The sequence below is a fragment of the Gobius niger genome (genome assembly GCF_951799975.1).
Source record: "Gobius niger genome assembly, chromosome: 17".
Lineage (NCBI taxonomy): Eukaryota > Metazoa > Chordata > Actinopteri > Gobiiformes > Gobiidae > Gobius > Gobius niger.
In genome coordinates this window covers 18,845,962-18,864,485 of record NC_136868.1, presented here as the reverse complement: position 1 = coordinate 18,864,485, position 18,524 = coordinate 18,845,962, and the positions used below count along the sequence as shown (strand labels likewise).

Sequence of the window (18,524 nt, the reverse complement as noted above, 5' to 3'; positions counted from 1 at the left end):
GAGGATCTCGAACCAAGGGCTATGGATAATTTAACCTGAAGATGAAGGAGTTCAGTTGGCCCAAACACCCAGCCTGATTCATCTTTACACTTTTGCTAATTGAGCATGCTTGTTGTACGAGTTAAAGTCCCTTTGCTCGAGACCAATCTTTCCATGTGTTTGGATGTCCGTGCTTAAGCGTGTATCGGGTTAGTTTTTCTTCTTTCTTTTTTTTTTTTCCTCCCATGTTGTAAAAAAAAAAAACCGTTTCCCTCCCCTTACGCTCATTCCTCTCCCGCCTGAATTCGCTTGTCTTCTCAGCATGAGTGTTTAATCTTTTCAGGCCGTTGAATTGGCCCAAAGAATGAGTCCCCAGCTCCTTCTCTCTAGGAGCCCTGGAGATTATTCTAAAGCACTAATCGTTGAGCAAACACAGCAGTGCTCTCCCATTCCCATTCTGCACAGGCCACAGTATAGCGCAACTCCTTTTTCAACTTTCCATCACGTTTTACACCCTGCGTGGTGGATTTTTTTTTTCTACTTTTGGCATATGTAGCTGAGATTACGGGCTCCTGAGAAACTTTGACTCCTCCTTTTTCGCAGCCATGGATGAAAATGAACGGGCTGAAGCCTGCGTGTTTTCCCCCCCCCCCTCTTTGTTCTTTTATAGCAGGAGAAGTGACATGTAATTTAGAAAGCATTATTTCCAACAATGTCCTTTGGAACCTTTTATGTTTGTGGGTGTGTTTGCTTTTTAATTAGATTGTCAGTGCGGAGATTCTGCCAGGCTTATATGGCGGTGTCAATATCCTTGGATTTGGAGCTTCGTCAATATTGTCTGGCCCTGCCGCTACTAACCTGAACAGGCTCCTGGCATTTGGTGTAAAATAAATAGAGTGATTTGTCTGTTTTGTCTTCTCCATATCTTCCCTCGGCTTCCCTGAGAAGTTTTATTTACACCCCTCACCATTTGATTTTGTGTGGTATTTGTTTTTTTTTTGCCCAAGTTCTGGCCTTACATTGGTCAGCGAGAGTCAGGCAGACGCTGCACCTTTACGGTCTCATATGTCGCCTCGCGGTCACTGAGCGCCGAACATATCTTCACACAAATAAGGCGCCGAAAGGTCCCACTCCAGAGATCGAGCCAGATATCGGCTTCAGGCTTTCTCCTCTCTCAATCGCAGTAATCCTATGCACTGTTCTGATAAAAATAAAAAAACAAATAAAGGTAAGGTTATGATAAAGGTCTGGTTCTGGATTCATGCACAAAATCATTCTAGTTTTTTTTTAATGAGAACACTTTTACTATTTTTTTGCTTTTTCATTCCTGGCCTCCAACCTTTGTCTACTGTTTTCTTTAACACTAAGGAATCCTTCAGTAAGCAATAACAAATCGGCCAAAGAAAATCAATGGTACCCTTTACTCACTCACTTTCATGTCTGTGTTGTTGTTCTTTTTTCCTTCAGAGAAAGCTGCTGGCGATCTACCTCCATAATGACGACAGTGTTCTCAGCAACGTCTTCTGCTCCCAGATGATGTGCGCTGACTCTATTGTTTCCTACTTGAGCCAGAACTTCATTACATGGGCCTGGGATGTCTCTAAAGAAGCTAACAAGGCCAGGTATAAATATGATGTAGCTAAAAGCTAATTTGCCGTAGTAGTATTTGTTCCGTCTTACTGTAACTCTTTTTTTTAAGGTGACTGCAGTCTTCCAAGTATTGTATTGTAATTTGGCGTGGATAGCTTTTCATCTGTGTTTATAAAGCATTGTGTTAACCCTGGGAGCCCCTCTGGACTCGTGCATAATCCTTATATTTTATTCATGTGTCATTTATTATATGAAGCCTTCGACTGTTTGCTTAAATATTCAGGTGCATATTATTTGCTGGATAAGTAAATGTGTAGGAGCAGCTTCTGTTTACACTGTGGCAATCAAACTCAATATGCCTTGTGTAAAAAGCTGTTTTAAGCTTGTGCCTTTTTTTGTTTAGTTATTAGAAATCTGTCATCTGAAAATATCACAAAGTACAATATATGCAAATATATAAAGCACTATGGTACTCTAATTAGTTTTCTACACTTTTTCCCTCGCTGCAGTTTCTGGCAGACACCATGTATCGCTCTGTCTTATTCTCTCTTTAAGTTAAAGATAAACCTCAGAGGTTGCCTGCTAACAAAGGGACCCGTGTTTGCTTGGTGAGGCCCAAGATGAGGCCATCTTTATTCAACTGTCTGAATAGTGGGTTGTTATGAAGAAGCCTGTACAGCTTTATTTCCATCTGACAACAATATTTTGTAAATGGCATGTTAGTGCAACACACGTTTATTGGTCGTGTTTGGTAATCTCCTGTGGCCATAGGCAGAGTTAAGCCTGTACTTCGCTAACAGCCGTTGGAGACACATTCGCGCCCTGACCTTACCCCTCCATTAAGTCTTAAAAGGCTCCCTCCTTCCTTCATTCCACTTTCTTTTCTCTTATTGGCCTTCTTTGCTTTTTGCCCCAACTGAGCTTTTTATTTCGCATTAAAAGGCTGGCAACATCTGGAGCTTTTCATCTCACACAGCTAGTCACAGCTTTGCTAACGCTTGCGTGCACGCTCGCTCGCTCTCTGTGTCTCATGCACCGATTCTGAACATTCTCACGCTCCCTGATCCACAGTGACTGATTGGCACCAATCGCACATTGCTTTAAAGGTGTTTCTCTCTGTAAGGTATGCCACAAACTAGAATGTACTGCCTTTGTCATGACTCAAGGCTGTTGAGCGTCAGTGTTGCCGTCACTCAAAAAGACAAGTTCAGAAAGACGGTCATAATAATAGGGGAATTGGAATGGGGAAGAATTAGATTTTTTTTGCGTGTTAGACTATTATACTTTACTTTTAATGGAGTGACTACATAAATGTGAGTCATTGACCTTGCTGAGTCTAGACAAAGCTCTGATACAGAGCACTACATTGCCCTGTTTTATAGGTGAGCTGTCCCGTCTGAGTACACTTGATTTGACAACTTGACATTTTGCTCTATGAAGGTTCAACTGATTAAAAGTAAATTTCAGCTCATAACATGTCCATGACTGTTGTGAAACAAAGTGTGTGTGACACAGTGAGCAGTGGAAGCATCCGCTTCCCATCCCCGCCCGGCCCAGGTGGCTGATGAAAACATTCCCTGCAGTGCCACTGTACAGCTCTGACTCATCACCTGCTCATTGGTGCAAATACCAGGACCAATTGTCACTCTCATCTTCAGTTTAATCTCATGAAATGCAATGTGACAGTTCAGGGCAACATTAACTTTTTGCTGTTTGCGTGTGCAGTAAGTGTGAAGGATGCTGGGTGTTATTGCAAGCTGTCAATCACATCAAGTAAATGATGCACACTCAAAGTAGTTGCAAATTTCTTGCAGGTGGTTTGTCTACATGTGTTTTGCCTAAAGGTTTTGGAAGCCACAGGCTCAAACATTCTGAAGTACATTTTTCAGCATATTATTATGGCTGAATGAGTGTTCGTTCACACATTCATCTAACATGCCGTTTGCTCTTTTGTTGATGGTAACTCTTCTCTTTTAAGCATTGCAGCTTTTAGAGCCTTTGAGTCGAGTTTATAATGACCAAATCTGGTTACTATGTCCTTCTTAGGCTATTTCAGATTGGGTTTCTCTTTAAGTTGGCGACCATTGTTGTGGCCTTTCATTACAGGTTAGTATTTCGTATTGTTAGGGGCTGGTCTAGTTGAACTGGGTTCAAATGATCACAAGAATTGTGGGTGCACGTTGGCCTCTGGGTCACTCAGAGTTCATTTTTAGGGAAAAGATCGTGTTGCTTCAGTTTCATTAGTGGTTCATTTTCATTTCTCTTTTCCAGCTATATTTCTGCCCTTTTATGTGCTGTATCATTAGTACAAGTGTATTAGAGTTTTTCAGTTTGAAAAGTCTGCTGTAGTTCCTGTGTCTTTCAGGTTTTAATGAGTTACAGCCCTTTTCTGATCATCCGTCTCCTGCCTCTGACCTACCGTCCCTTCATCCAGTCCTCCTCTATTTTCCAGCCAGTTATTAAAGTAGATCTTATTAAAAGGCAGGAGAAAAAGCTAATCTATATTTGCATTCAGTCTATAGCAATTCATTAATATTATGACATTTACAGGGAGCCTGGCTGGGCCCCGTCTGCCTGCTACCCTTTTCCCTTCCTGAAATGTTAATTTAAAAAGTTCTGTCTTTGTAATGGAATAAGAAATCCTCTCTTGCCCTATCAATTCGGAGCGTCTGGTGAGGAATACTAATTCCTCTGCTGTTCCATTGAAAAAGCATGTCACTCTGATGGAATATGAAAATGCAGAATTGGTTTTAAAGTCCTTAATGCCACAAGTTGTGTGTATTTCTCTTTGCGCTTCAAATCTGAAAAGCTGTAGTATATTGCCTCTTTTTCCCAAATGCCAAAGAAATGTTATAGGATGAAGACATATTCAGCTAAACAAAAACAAGTGAATAAGTGTGTTTTTGTGTCTTGCAGACTACTCACCATTTGTACACGACACTTTGGCAGCGTGGTAACACAAACTATACGGACATATAAGACAGACCAGTTCCCTCTGCTCCTCATAGTCATGGGAAAACGCACATCTAATGAAGTTCTTAATGTTATTCAAGGTAAGTACCCACAGCGTGTTTAAAGCCAAGTTAGATCATATTCTACTGATGTATTTGGCAACTTTACCCTCAGGAAATTCAACAGTTGATGAACTAATGATGAGACTAATGGGAGCCATGGAAATCTTCACCGCACAACAGCAAGAGGACATAAAAGATGAGGTAACTTTTTTCAACAGTAGCAAAACGCGTTCAATAATATCCAAAGATGTGTTAAACCAGCCGCTACTCTGTATATTTCAGTCCATCTTTACTTCCTCCATAACATAATAACATAAGCCTCAACGTGCCAGGGCACATCAGCCCACATTGTTACACTGTGGCCTATGCAAAAGACAAGCAGTGAATACTTAACCGTCTCACTCTGCTCACATTTACTTTTCCCATTGCTTTGAAAACTATAGGCTTTGTGGAGACACAAGGGCCACTGCTGGTCTTTGATGTAATTGACGGTAACCTCCCAGTAGCTTGGCTCTTTGTTACTGTTACGAGGAAAGTAAAACATTTCTTCAAGTATATATTTGCTCAGTAGCATCAAACAAAAGTGCAAACCTTTGTCGTCTTAATGAGAAGTGGCTGCCTTACTGTTTCCAAAAAGCAATTTTGATGTACTTTTAATAATCAGCTTAAAGTATTCAATCTTTCCTCATTTGTTCCCACAGTTAGTCAAATGATTTTTCTTTGGTTTGTGTAGAGTATCTATTTTGACACATGTCACAATGCATCAGGTTAAACCGTTTTTAACCTGCCATCATCATCATCAGTGATTTATGAGTGTGAGACACTCCCTCTGCCCGAGGCTTTCACTTCCTCAGGTGTCTTTATTCAAATGTCACTTCAACTCCATTTTATTGCTACAGTAATTGTGACTTGAATAACAAGCTGTCAGACAGGGCATGACACATTTATATCCACAAATATATATATAAATAAAACCGTTACAAATATATGGAGAACATGTACAATGCGCATTACTTTTATTATGCCTGAACATAATCTGGGGTGAAAACCAGATGAACCCGACACATATCTAACGGCGTGGCGCGTAAAGCTCCACTGCTCTTTGCCGCCTAAGTGGATTACTGTATTCCCACAGACTTGTTTTCTCCTTTTGTCAGTTTTCTGCGTGAGCTCGCGGAGAAAGTCAGACATGTTCACAAACACTGACCCAGCCCAGACATTCCTCTGTGACAGTGACTTTGTTTCTGTCTGAAGAGAAGCAGCTGGACACGTAACCAGCATCGTCCATGACCACAGTCTGTGCTTTGTCTGTGTTGAGTAGTTGGTAATCGGCTGACGGTCGCTGTTGTCATTAAGGGTCGCTCCGGTCAAGCCAGTAGATGTGTAATGATCTGCGGTGGCAATGTTGTCACTTACAAATGTCGTGTTAATTCCCTATGCGATTGTTTTGGGCATGTTCTTACAAATATAACAAACATAACTACAAATATAAACTGTTATACAATTGATATAAGCTAATGTTAAAATTAAACAGCTTGTTGTGCTGACTTCTGGCCACCGCAAAATCAAAGCCAACATCTTGGTTAACAGCCATCCAAAATATATAGATGTAACTTTAAAAAAAAGAGAAAAAAAATAAATCCCTTCTGTGCAAAGCAATCCTGCCCCTTTGTAAATAACTATTAAGTGGAAGAATCTGCTGTGTGTAGTTTAAACTCTCATAACGTCTCAATTAGGACCGACTTGCGTGACTCGGAGCCGGGTCATTGAATGCAGGCACTTTTGATGCCTTTGTCCGCCCCTCTATTCTTTTTACTGTTTCCTTTCAGCGTTCATCCTTTAAAAGCTCAAATGTATCCATTGCTTTTTTTTTTTTCCTTCTTCTTTTTTATTCAATACAATACAACAATACACACTGTCCTTTTGCGGCAGCCTTCGCTCCAGCCGCACCACGGTAAGCGCTCTGATGGGCACAATGAGCTTACTTTGCCATATCCGGCCAGACACACAGCATGGGCCTTCAGAAAATACAAAACTAATGGCAGCGCAGTGGCAACACAATGGCCACTCGTATTTAGTTGTGGTCTTTGTACAACATTTTGTAGCCACAGCAGGTAGAAAGAAAAAGGCCGGCTGTCCCCTTCCCTCTGTACAAACAGGAAGAGAGTGGCTCGAGTGAATGAGGGCGGGAGGGAGGGTGAAACTAAGATGAGGGTTCGTAAAAGAGACCCACAGCCTGCCTAATGACGGCCTCGCCTCGATGAATGCCCCACTGCTGCTACGTTTTCATTCCTAATGTTTGTGCATAAAACCACACGGCACAACACGTTTTTCTGTAGCCCCTGCATAGACGTTTTTGTCTAACCCCTTTGCTGTGCCGCAGGATGAGAGGGAAGCCAGAGAGATGGTGAAGAGGGAGCAGGATGAAGCCTACCGCTTGTCACTAGAAGCTGACCGCAAGAAGGTATTGGAAATGGCTGTACACTCTCACTTTTCACGGTGCACTTCACCCGTTTATCCCCTTGATTATTTAATATAGAAAAACAGAACGGAATCCACAACTAAAAATTAAATTCAGGACTAAATTCAGTGCTTTTATAACATTTTCTGAGGCAATTATATTCTCACAACCTGCTGTGAAGACAAATAAAACAACATTTTGATCTCTTATCTGCTTATGTTATTTGCATGACTGGCCTGAATCATTAAAACTACAGTAATCTACAGTAAAGATGGATACAAATGGAAGTTTTAAGTGCACTTAAAGGGACTACACAGAGTTTAAAAATGTTAAAATTAAGTATTTTCCTCCCCTGACATGTTTCAACAATGTCCTAATGTGTAGAATGAGCCCAGACATATTCACCACAACTGCCTCTAAAATCCTGCACTGTCACTCAAAAAGGTGTTAATACGGTCGAATTGCAGTCATGCACGAGCTTAATGTAGAAGGTACAGTTACACGTATGACCTGAGGTGGCAGTAGTGAGTATAAAATGTGTGAGTGGTCAGTTTGGCGCCTTTACTTTCTATCATGGTGGCCTCCTACAACAATACAGGATCAATAGGTTTCTGGTGTTAAAACCTTCCAACAATTGATCCTGGAGTGTCCTGGAGACCACTGTGATGGAAAGTAAAGGCGCCCTGCTTACCACTCATACAGCCGCTGGGTCTCCAAGATCAATTATGCACAAATATCCACTTTTTTTTTCCCCGTGCCGTCATGCGCGAGCTTAATATAGAACCTGCAGTTACGCTTAAGACTTGAGGTGGCAGTAGTGAGTATTTTAATGACCAACTTGCATCTAGTCCCTTTAAGGTTTAACAACCTTTTCCACTTACACTTACACTTCAGCAAACTGATTCCTGTGCTGTGTGTGTTGCAGCGAGAAGCCCAGGAAAGAGAAGAGGCTGAACAAGTTCGTCAGGAGCGGATGAAGAGAGAGCAGGAGGAGGAAAAGGAGGTAAGCAATCTGCTATGCTTTAAGACATATTAGCAGATTATATTTAATAATAAATAAACTAACCAAGACCTTCTTTTATCAGTAGAAAGGCCTTCTGCCATTATTCGCCTTGTATGACGCACTCTCCATTTGCTTTGCTCATATTTTAATCCCACTGTCACTTCAGAATAATGGCCTCATTAGTTTGTGGCTTTGGTCGGGCCGGGTCAGAGGCTCCTGTGGCCTGTCCTGTGTGGGTGAAGCAGCAGTTTGAATCTTCTAATTACAGGAGGCTCAGTACAGTAAATGTCACCTTCCAAACACAGTTATTGTTCTCTTTTACTGCTTTGGGCCCATGTAAAACATATGGCTCATATTGAAATGGACAAAAGACTGAGGCAATTCAGGATCATAGGCTTAGCACCGGCGCACACAACCTAAGCAAACACGCACATTGACTTGAACACAATTATTGTATGTGAAGAGAGGGGCAAACACACGCTCGCATATGCAGACACACTGTCACGCACAAAACAATTATTGTCTACGGGATGGGGCCAATGTTGTAATATAGTCTATAGTAATACAGTGCTCAGTGATTGTTGTTTGCTCAACAGCAGAGGCCCCCGGGCTGTGAGGTATTGGGTGACCGGCCTGGTTCAGGTGATTTGTCACTTACCTCAAACACAACAACAGCCTCCTTAATTATGTCAGTCAGCTTTAAAGCAAACTGAGATTATCCTTGTACTTTGCGCACATCAACAGACTTTTATAGCTCTTCACTTGTCTCATCATCAAAACATACCTGAGGCTCGTTTAGTTTAGTTTCTCTAGTTTTCTGTTTCATTCTTCATGCGGAGACTGACTTTTTCAAACACCTGATGTATTACCAAGTAGGGCAGGGCGATATGGCCTAAAATCTATATCACAATATAAAAAAGAAATATCACAATAATGATATGTTTGACGATATAATTGACAATAGACAAATTACTTCAAATCCAGCCTTACGCATATTGGAAAGATTAATTCAGTGATTTTTTATTATTATTTTTTTTACAATATACACATTTCCTCGCATATATGATCTACTCAGGCAGTTTACACCCTTCATTTCATTTTACTTTTCAAGCACCTGCCCCTGTGTTCTGCAGTCAGTGTTTATGCTGCTCTGATGGAGATGAGCGTTACATAAATTAAATTGTGTCCACAACGATATCAAAGCATATTGCGATAGCGATGTGCAATATGATATGGCCCAACCCTATTACCAAGAGCTACTTGTGTTGTCCTCCTTTATCCATACAATTTCATGTTTTTAACTGTTTCATCTTTCAAATTGCCTTGACTGGGAAGTAATAATGAGAAGCGCTCTAATACTACTAATAATAAATAATTATAAAATTATAAATAATAATACGTTTTTACTGCTGAAGTTCCACAATATACTCCAGGAGGTTTCTCTTGACTGAAATCATCACTTAAACTTTTTGGTTTCAGATACTAACAATATTGAAATACATTTATGACATATATTGCAATTTAATTTTAAAAAATCACTTCCGTTGCTTGATGTTTTACAAAACCTCGATAGGTAAGAGTTACCTTTTGGATTGCCTGTTACACAGATTACAGTAACATTGTATGCATATTGCCTTGTCTATGAGTGAAGCTTCAGGCTCAGCACAAACACAGGTTGCCACCAGAGAGCAGACAATGCTACAGGGAATGTTGTGTGTGAGCCGTAGAGCAGGGAGAGGCTGGTGCAGTGGGGGAAGGGGGTCAGTGTGGAGAAAGGAGCATTCTCCGGGGTCTCTGCAGGTGCATTCTGCCCCACTCCTCATCTGTTTATGACTTGTGGTTGGTGATTTAGTGATGTTCGGATGCTCTGATTATTGGCTGGGGCTTGAGGCAGCAGCAGACGCGTGTCCTGTGGTTTCTTTAGTGACGCTGTCTCTCTCATGTTGGTGTTTGTGCTTGTGGTTATCTGTTCGTCACCGCACACACGCTCCACACTCATTTAAGTGTGTGGTAGCTTGTCCCCTGAGAGCCCCTTAACTCAGTCAGCATCAGCTCTTACACCTGAGGGAGCGCCAGGCGGAGTGGCACGCGCCCGACCCTGCCCACCCAGCACCAGAAGCTGCTAATGAGCTACTGTTGTACACTCTTATGAAATATAATTGCATTATGGTGTGTAAATAAAGCCGGGGCGTGTTGTCACAGCATATGCTCACTGCCTGGCCAAACAGGAACAACAAGGAGCAAAGGAGGTGGTGAGTGGAAGCACAGGAGCTCTAGGGAGTAGGGAAGTGTGGCTGTACAACATGGAGCTGATTAGCTTCATCTGCAAAGTGTCAGTTTGCATTTCTGCTTTCTCTAACTTGTCCCTCTTTCTACTTTGTACAACTTGCACAATTAAATTTGGTGATTTAAGGTTAAGCAAGTACAACTAGACCAGTTCTGCAGTTAATATGAATATATATTGATATTTGAGCTTGTATATCTTGTGTGTAGTGTTTTTTTGTTTGTGAAACTAACTGAGGACACCTGCCACAGACAGCTGTATGTAAAAACTTGCTAAGCCACTACTGGACTGTTCATTGTGCATTCTATGTTTGTGACTTTCTTTCAGGCCATTCGTTTATCGCTGGAGCAGGCGTTACCGCCAGAGCCCGATGAGGATTCAGGAGAGCAGATTAGTAAACTGAGGATCCGCACTCCGAGCGGAGAGTTCCTGGAGAGACGTTTCCTGGGCAGCTGTAAACTCCAGGTCCTTTTCGACTTCGTGGCCTCCAAAGGGTACCCCTCAGACGAGTTCAAGCTGCTCACCACCTTCCCTCGTAGAAATGTGAGTGCCCTGACAGATTACAGCATCAGTGTAGTCAAATCAAGTTGTTTTTGTACAGCCCAATAGTGATGAATCCTACAGATCAGCAGCAGCAGCAGGTTAAGAGAGGCTCCTCTAACAGCTCTGTTGGACATGTTCACAACTCTAATCGCCCAATTTAGAGCTCAGCTCACCCACAACTGCTGTGAACCAATACCTGCAGGGCAGCTCTGAGAGCGGTGACTTTTATTAACAAGTCAGTTTTGTCCTTTTTGTGCAGTTTCTACTTTGGTTGAAGAAGGTAAACCCTCAGCTTGCTTTGTCACCTGTGCAGATGTATAATTCAGTGAATATTAATTAGTAGTGTCCATTGTGAATACTGTACTCTATGGCCATATAGGATACAGTTGTCAGCACTAACAGTTTATTCTCTATGGCTCTGCTGCTGCTCTGAGTGTTACCAACTGTCTTCAGAGGGCTCGCTCGCTGCGTTTGGTGGCACTGAGCTAATGAGCACTGTCTTAACCACCAGTTTAATTAGCCATGCTGCTGGAAACAAAATGGGATTTCCATTCATCAAGCCTAGCACATGAGGAGAGGTGCTTTTAGAGGTGTATGGTGTGTGTGCGAAGGCTTGCCCAGGCAGTGTGCCATGACTGTCCATAGAGACCTGAGGGGCACAAACACCTCACACACACATTAACGCATAGCTCACACTTTTCATTTCGTCACAATCACACACTTCAACACATGCACAAATATTTTCAGGCAAACACATGCCCCACTCACAACTTTGTCACTTAAAGGATTCACAGTTGTCTCTTTATAATCAAGAGTAAACATGTGTTTGAGACAGAGATAAAGATGTGTCTGCATCGCAGATGAAAGTCGGGCAAAAACAGGACGGGGGGATTAGAAGGGGAGAGAAGAGGAGAGGATAGTGAGTGCCGAACAGAGGAGATAAAAGCTTAAACAAAGAAAGATTTAATTAGAGAAACAGTCTGAAAAAGAAGAGGATTGAGAGACAAGAGAGAAAGATATTAAACTGAAGATGATGGCAGAGAATTCCAGAAAACAGAAAGAGGAGAGCTTTAGGGGAAGGCAGTAGGAAAGTGCCAGTGCGAGGCTGTGAACACAGGCCCCTGTCTAATCCTGCAGCTCTATGTTGTAATTAAAAGAGGAGCAGAGGAGCCCTCCATCCGTCCAGACGCTCCACTGTTGCTGTGCCAGGCTCAGAGGATCCACTGTAGACCACTATTGCATTTGTAATACGCCACAACTGTTGAAACCTCCCTCCAGCGCTTTGTGTAGTGTCACTCTTACTATAGCAGTTTTCAGTCCTCAAATGTCATCTTTCATTGAATATTACGAGGTCATGTTTGTAAACTAACTTCTTCTCTGCTTTGGTGTAATTGTTGGGAGGTAAAAGGTTATATTTTCAATGGTTGACTTGGGTAAGCTGACGATTGTTGGTTTAGGGCTGTTTGTGGATGAGTAATTGATGAAATTACATGAGAGATCAGATTGCTGTGACTCATGCGTTTACCACCTTCCTGTAGCTTAGCCAATAAATTCCTATTAGTCTCTGTTTTTGGACAGTCTGCATATCAGCATTTGGTATCGGTGGCTTATGTCTTCAGCTCTACAGCAGGCCTTACACTGGCATCATTTGTACGAGGCTTAGCCGTGCTCAGGAAACTAACCCTTGCTGTGTTTCTGCAAGTTTGAGGAGTCTTTTAGTGTTTCAGTTTTTGCTTTTCTTTTCTCTCCGTCTGAGTTTTAGCGAGCACAAAGTGTTTTAAGCGCGGGGGATCTGTCCTCGATTTGCTGTGTGCGTGTTTAGGCTGTTGGCGTTGTAGATCTTCCGCTTATAGACATTCAAAGACTTTCTGAGTGGCGTGTTTTGGTCTCACCGTGATACTGTACTGTCTTCCACTTTCTCTTAATCCTTAATCCAGCACAGACGCTCTATTGCCAAATAGTTTGTAGAGAAAACCTGAGATGCAGGAACAATAAACAGCAGGCCGGAGGAAGCCTTGTGCTGGGCCCAAATAGGTTTTACATCTGCGACGGGGGATATTAGCCTTTCCATGTTTTGTTAACTATATTTGTAGATGGAAGCCAGTTATTTATTTTCAAAGGTACATTTCGTCACTTGACATGTCTTATATTTTTATTATTATCATCATTTTAATCTCTGCATTTGGATAGACTTTACAGATGTTACATTTGTGTGTGTGACTCCGGTTCTCGTTGAAGGCAGCAGTAATTCTCAGAGGACTCTTTCTCTTTCCCTCCCTCTGTCTGATTTTCCCTCCTTCCTCTCTCAGCACATTCCTCACTTTCATTTTTTTTGTCCTCCCTTCATTTTGACTCAATATGAATCTAATTGCTCATTATTTATACGCTCAGTGGTCAATATGAAAACTTAACATCTCTTGCTCTGTGTTTTGTGCCGGTTTTCACGCTGCGTCCCCCCCTCCTCCCCGTCCAGTTTGTGCACGGCTTGATCCTTTGAAGTAGCGCATTGGGCTCAGTTCTTTTCTGTTCACGCCTCAACTCTACGTGCTGTCAACACTCCTGGCAGCGGATAATGATCTCCCACTGCTTTTGTAATTGGCCAAATAAACACTTGACAACACTAGTTTAAAACAGACAAGTTATTTGGTTTTTAATTAACATAGTCGGGCCTGTAATGGCTTCATTAAAAATGCGTTATTTCAGCTGCGCGCTGATTGTGTTGGAAGCGGACTTCGCGAGGCGCAGTGTTTGTTTTGCTTGTCTTTTCTTTCATTCCGAGTATTGCCTCATTGTGGCCTTCCCTTCTAATACTCGTCTACAATTTAATATTTATTTTAAAATTTACACTTAAGTACTAATTATTTGGTTTTTAGTTTGCTAAAGTCTGCTGCCCAGTAATGCCAAATACATGGGGGTGATATTAACAGAATGTTTTATGTCATACAATTTTCAAAAGAAAGAAAGATAAACTATCAAACAGTGCCTAGAAACACCATCTGTCTTTCTGTTTGGTTCCAGTTTTAAAATTAGACTTGGTGAGGAACTCCCAGTGATTGTGATGTGTCTGTCTTCAGACTTTAAACTAAGTTCAGTCATGTCTTTGTTCTGTTTGAGTGGATTAGATATTTATCTACATTTGCAAAAGGCTTGGACATTAAGTTAATCTGAAGGCTTTCCCCCTTTACAGCACTGATGCCTTTAGACAAATAGAACATTGACTAAAGTAAAAATCAGAAAAGGAGAATGCTCGTGTGTGTCCTTCATACTCTATACATGCCTGCCTGCATGTATATTACTATGTATGTATGTAAAGTATGCATGGCGACGACTGTGGAGGGGAAAATGGCTTATGCTTATGCAGAGCAGAGGAAAACAACAGCTTTGTTTGTTGACAGATGCCTCCGTACTTATGGTCTGTTAATTGGATAACAATGTAAACAATCACCGATGGTGCCCGTCTCTTGTGTCAGTGTGGCATCTTGTTTCCCTACTTTCTTTTTCCGAGTCAGATGCTGCTCAGCCCTTGTCGCACTCCCTGGTGCAGATTGTGCATTGCAGGCACAGACTCCCATTGACAGAGTGCACACACGCACCTGCTCCACCTCAAAGCCTCATTTCTTCACCTGATGCCACGGTGTCACAACAGCCTGTCGGGTTCATTAACATGGCAGCCGTGGTGATGTGCAGCTCCTGAGGTGGGAGCAGGAGGCAGCAGCCCTGATGGCCGCGTGCTCTACCAGAGGGAGCGAATATGTTTGAGGCAAACACCATTTTCTCTGTCTCTTCATGGTGACTGGCTCCCTGCTGTGCTCCGACGCAGTCGCCTAGGTGAGGGGTGCAAGGTTGATGTAACAGCCCCTCCCTGCCCATACTGAGCTCACAGCGACCCGCTGAGAAGTCAAGAGTTTAAATGACATGTTGAAATGAGGACGGGGACATAAAGACGGGGAGTCAAAGACCACTGGTGTGTACATGGTGTGACATTTCCAAGCTCCCCTGGGAGACAGACGAGAGGTGCCTGATGCTGATATGTCCCAGTTACTCGCTCCTAATTTACTCTGCTCCCCTTGTCTTTTCTCACCCTCCCTTTCAACCCGCGGCTGTGTAGTTAGCACAAGTTTAAATGTGTAGATTGTTTTAATTACACAGGTTGCTGGCACAAGACCATCACACAGGCCTTGACCAGCTCGGAGCCTCCTGAAAGCAGAGTTTAGGCCCAAGATAAAATATTTTATTTGTTTGTGGGACAAATGAGTCAATAGTTTTGCTCTGGTCTCTTCTTGCTATAAAAGAGTTTTCTTTGGTCCTATCACTTTCTTTGTTGTGAGAGAAACCTGTTTGGCCTTTAGTGTGCCCTTTGACCTTTTACAGCAGGTACAGGCGGAGGGTTAATTGTCCCGCCGTGGGCTCTAATCAGAGGGGCTGAGCAGCAGTCAGAGATAAGCCCTGCACTGGCTCAGTGTCACACAGGAGCTTCTGCCCAGGTGTGAGGCTGCCCCTGTAACACAAGCCTCCTCTGATTAGCTCATAAGCTCAGGGGCCCAGGCCGCGTTAGAGCCACAGACGCAGATTGTCCTGTTTTGCAAAAACATAGGTCAGACGACCTAAATGTCGACTAACTCAATCAGTTCCTTGTGGGTGGCGCTGCATTATTCCTCTGCTCTTAACAAAGTACAGCCTTTGTATTGTGTTAGTGATGAACAGTGGCATGTTTCCATTCCCAGGACCCAGACGCTACAGTTATTAAAATACAGGCATTCAATTTAAAGCAAGATATAAGAAAGTGCTATGTACATTATTTGAGTTATCTGGATGTGTCAGCCACAGTATTAAGTCTGTAGCTTTGAAGCTTTATGGCTTTATTTACAATGTGAATCCCTCATGCCAAAACAACAATTAATTTCCATCATGCCTGATATGGAACAGTCCCGCCCACTCCCTCAGTTCAGGACGTTTACCCGCTTCATTTTTGTCACAGGGATTTAGAGTTTAAAGGCGCTACTATGTTGTAACTACTCACTCTAAATGGAAAAATGGAAAAAAGACACACACATCCAGAAGCACGTGATGGTCGGGCCACTGCTGACCACAAAACACACTATTTTAATCACAAGGTTTATCTCAAACTTTTAAAAATCAAAAGGCAATCAAACATTTTGCTTGGATTTGAAGCATTTGGTGTTTTTTCTTGTCCCTGCTATGGTCAGTAGTTTGCACATGGCATATTACACGTATATATTTTGGAGAAAGGAAGAAAAATGAATGGTCTATCTTAAGTGAGTGCAGCCCCATTGACTCCATTCACTCGATGTTGTTGACGAGCATTTTGTCCTCTTACAGATTACGCAGTTGGAGCCGGGCTCGACGCTGATGGAGGCCAAGTTGTTCCCACAGGAGACGCTGTTCCTGGAGGCAAAGGAGTGACAGAGACTCTGGCTGGACTGGCTCCACACAGTCACTGAGCATGGACCACTCTCTCCCACTCTTCTCCCCAAAGACCCACGTCACACTGGCATGCACATCCAGTGACACCGTGCAGATGAGCTCCTCTGCCCCCGGGGGGTCGGGCCATGCTTACGGGACGTCCTGAGTGGAGCACCTGCAGTATCACAAGCACACAGCCAAACACTTAATTTCCCCCCCCCCTGATCTCCCCCCTTTATCCCTCTTCTCACATTGAATGACCATGGAAATTGCAGCACAGTGCAGCATCCAGAGACAGAGTGGACTTATAGTTGTCATAATAGAAAAAAAAAGATGGAAAAAAAACAAACACCCGAGGCTGCTTTTTTAAAGACCTGTTTTTGTGTTTGGAATTTTCAAAATGGTAAATAAAATTAATAAATGAAAAAATCAGAAGAGACACTGTCAGGCTTATCTCTTCTGCACTTGTGTTCAAACTTTTAACCCTTTCCCAAAGTTTTCCAGCCTGTTTTTGCCATAAAGAAGAATAGACGGTGTTTCTGCGAGTGTTGCTCTGGACCGCACCATCTCCGGGGGGGGGGGTTGAACATGTTCTGTTTTCTTTTCCCTTTCTTTTCTCTTGACTCCGTTTAAGTTTGATGCTGTATTAGTTTTTAGTTTGATTTACATTATATAAAGTGTATGAATATTGACATCAAACTGTGTTGCCCCCAAATCTTTTCAAACACTGAGCACTCGTCTTTATGGCACTACTTCTTTACTATTCGGCTGTGAAGACTAAACCATTTTCAACCCGAGCTATGATAACGGATATCTTTTTTAAATAAGTAAAAAAAAAAGCGTAGTACATTCTTTATAGCTGTTTTATTTATTACAGTGTTCATTAATGCATCATTGTACAGTTCTCGGCTTGTGCAGGCTGTGGTTTGAAATATAAAAGAGTTCTTCCCTGTCACTGCAGACCTTTTTACAAAGTACTTTTACTTCTCTTTACTAATTAATGCCTTAAGTCTCTCCTTCACACACCACCTGCTATTATCCGCCAAACAACAGCTCAGCTCCAGTCTTCAGCAGAGAGATCACAGGGCTTAAGCCTCCATCTGTAGCGTGGCTCCTCTATAACTAAAGGCAAAGTTTAAACCTAGGCCACAAACCACTCCCACAGAAGCGTTAATCCATCGCACAAAATGAAATGGACGTTTGTGGAACTCGTGGAGCAGGATTTCCATTTCACACACAACCCCATTTATTTTGGTACGATTAAAAATGTCGTTAATGTGTTTGTTTATGAACCTCTAGTAAGTAAATTAGGCAAAGATGTTGACACTTTTCTAAACACAAACATATTTTTGATTATTTAAATACTGCTACGTTATTGCAGTCAGTATTTATAGAATATTTTGTAATTATCTTCTTTATTCCCACAACGTTGGCATTTAACATATTGTTTATAACAGATTGTTTTAGTGGGCAAACAAATTGAGCTTTAAACATATTTCACAAATAGTAAAAAAAAACGATTGACCCTGATTGACAATGGCCCCTATAGTACCTGTGATGATGCCACGTCCCAAAGATTTTCAATGGGGTTGTAAATCTGATGTCTCACACTCCCTGAGCCACTCTTTCACAACGTAAGCCCAGTGAACCCTGGCATTGTCATCTTAGAATACGCCTGTGTGATCAGGGAAGAGGAATAACCTGGTCATTCAGGATGTTCAGGTCGTCCGCTCATTCTTTGGGCACATAGTGTTGCTGAACCTGACCCAGATCCTTACAGTTTGTTCAATATTATTTATTTTGGCCAGGCAGTGTATAATGAAGCTTTAGGAGCGTTTGAGCATAATCTGTGTTGGGAAAGGAAGGAGCTCTGACGCTCAGGAAATGTATTTGAATAACCTTGACCAAACCTGAAAATATAAACAGGCCTGTATAAATTCGATCAGGCTTTGAATAACAGACTCTTTGTGTTTGTGCTTCTGAACCACAAATGACTCAAAATGTTGAAATATTCAAGGTCTTTCCTGTGTAGTTGCATCCACTCTGTGACCGTGGGGCTAAAACATTCAATATTTGGGGTCGCACGTTATTTTACACTAAGCTTGATACATAGTACCTACAGAAATAGCAGTAATGTGCTGTGTAACAAATGTGCAGTAACTTGTGCCCATGTGTTAAATACACAATGGAATAATGTGTTAGTTAAATAATGTAATAAGACGGGTT

General features: G+C 42.1%; 1 protein-coding gene across 1 annotated transcript in view; it reads left to right on the top strand.

Annotated features, from left to right (window-relative positions):
• The window catches only part of faf1 (Fas (TNFRSF6) associated factor 1), a 41,420-nt gene extending 24,456 nt beyond the window's left edge, over positions 1 to 16,964 (top strand). Inside the window, exons 13-19 of the mRNA XM_079574477.1 lie at positions 1,447 to 1,601; positions 4,486 to 4,622; positions 4,696 to 4,784; positions 6,967 to 7,047; positions 7,970 to 8,047; positions 10,659 to 10,874; positions 16,215 to 16,964. Coding sequence (XP_079430603.1) covers positions 1,447 to 1,601; positions 4,486 to 4,622; positions 4,696 to 4,784; positions 6,967 to 7,047; positions 7,970 to 8,047; positions 10,659 to 10,874; positions 16,215 to 16,298 — 840 coding nt within the window. The 3' untranslated portion in view covers positions 16,299 to 16,964. The remainder of the gene's footprint in view (positions 1 to 1,446; positions 1,602 to 4,485; positions 4,623 to 4,695; positions 4,785 to 6,966; positions 7,048 to 7,969; positions 8,048 to 10,658; positions 10,875 to 16,214) is intronic.
• Positions 16,965 to 18,524: the final 1,560 nt, after the last annotated feature.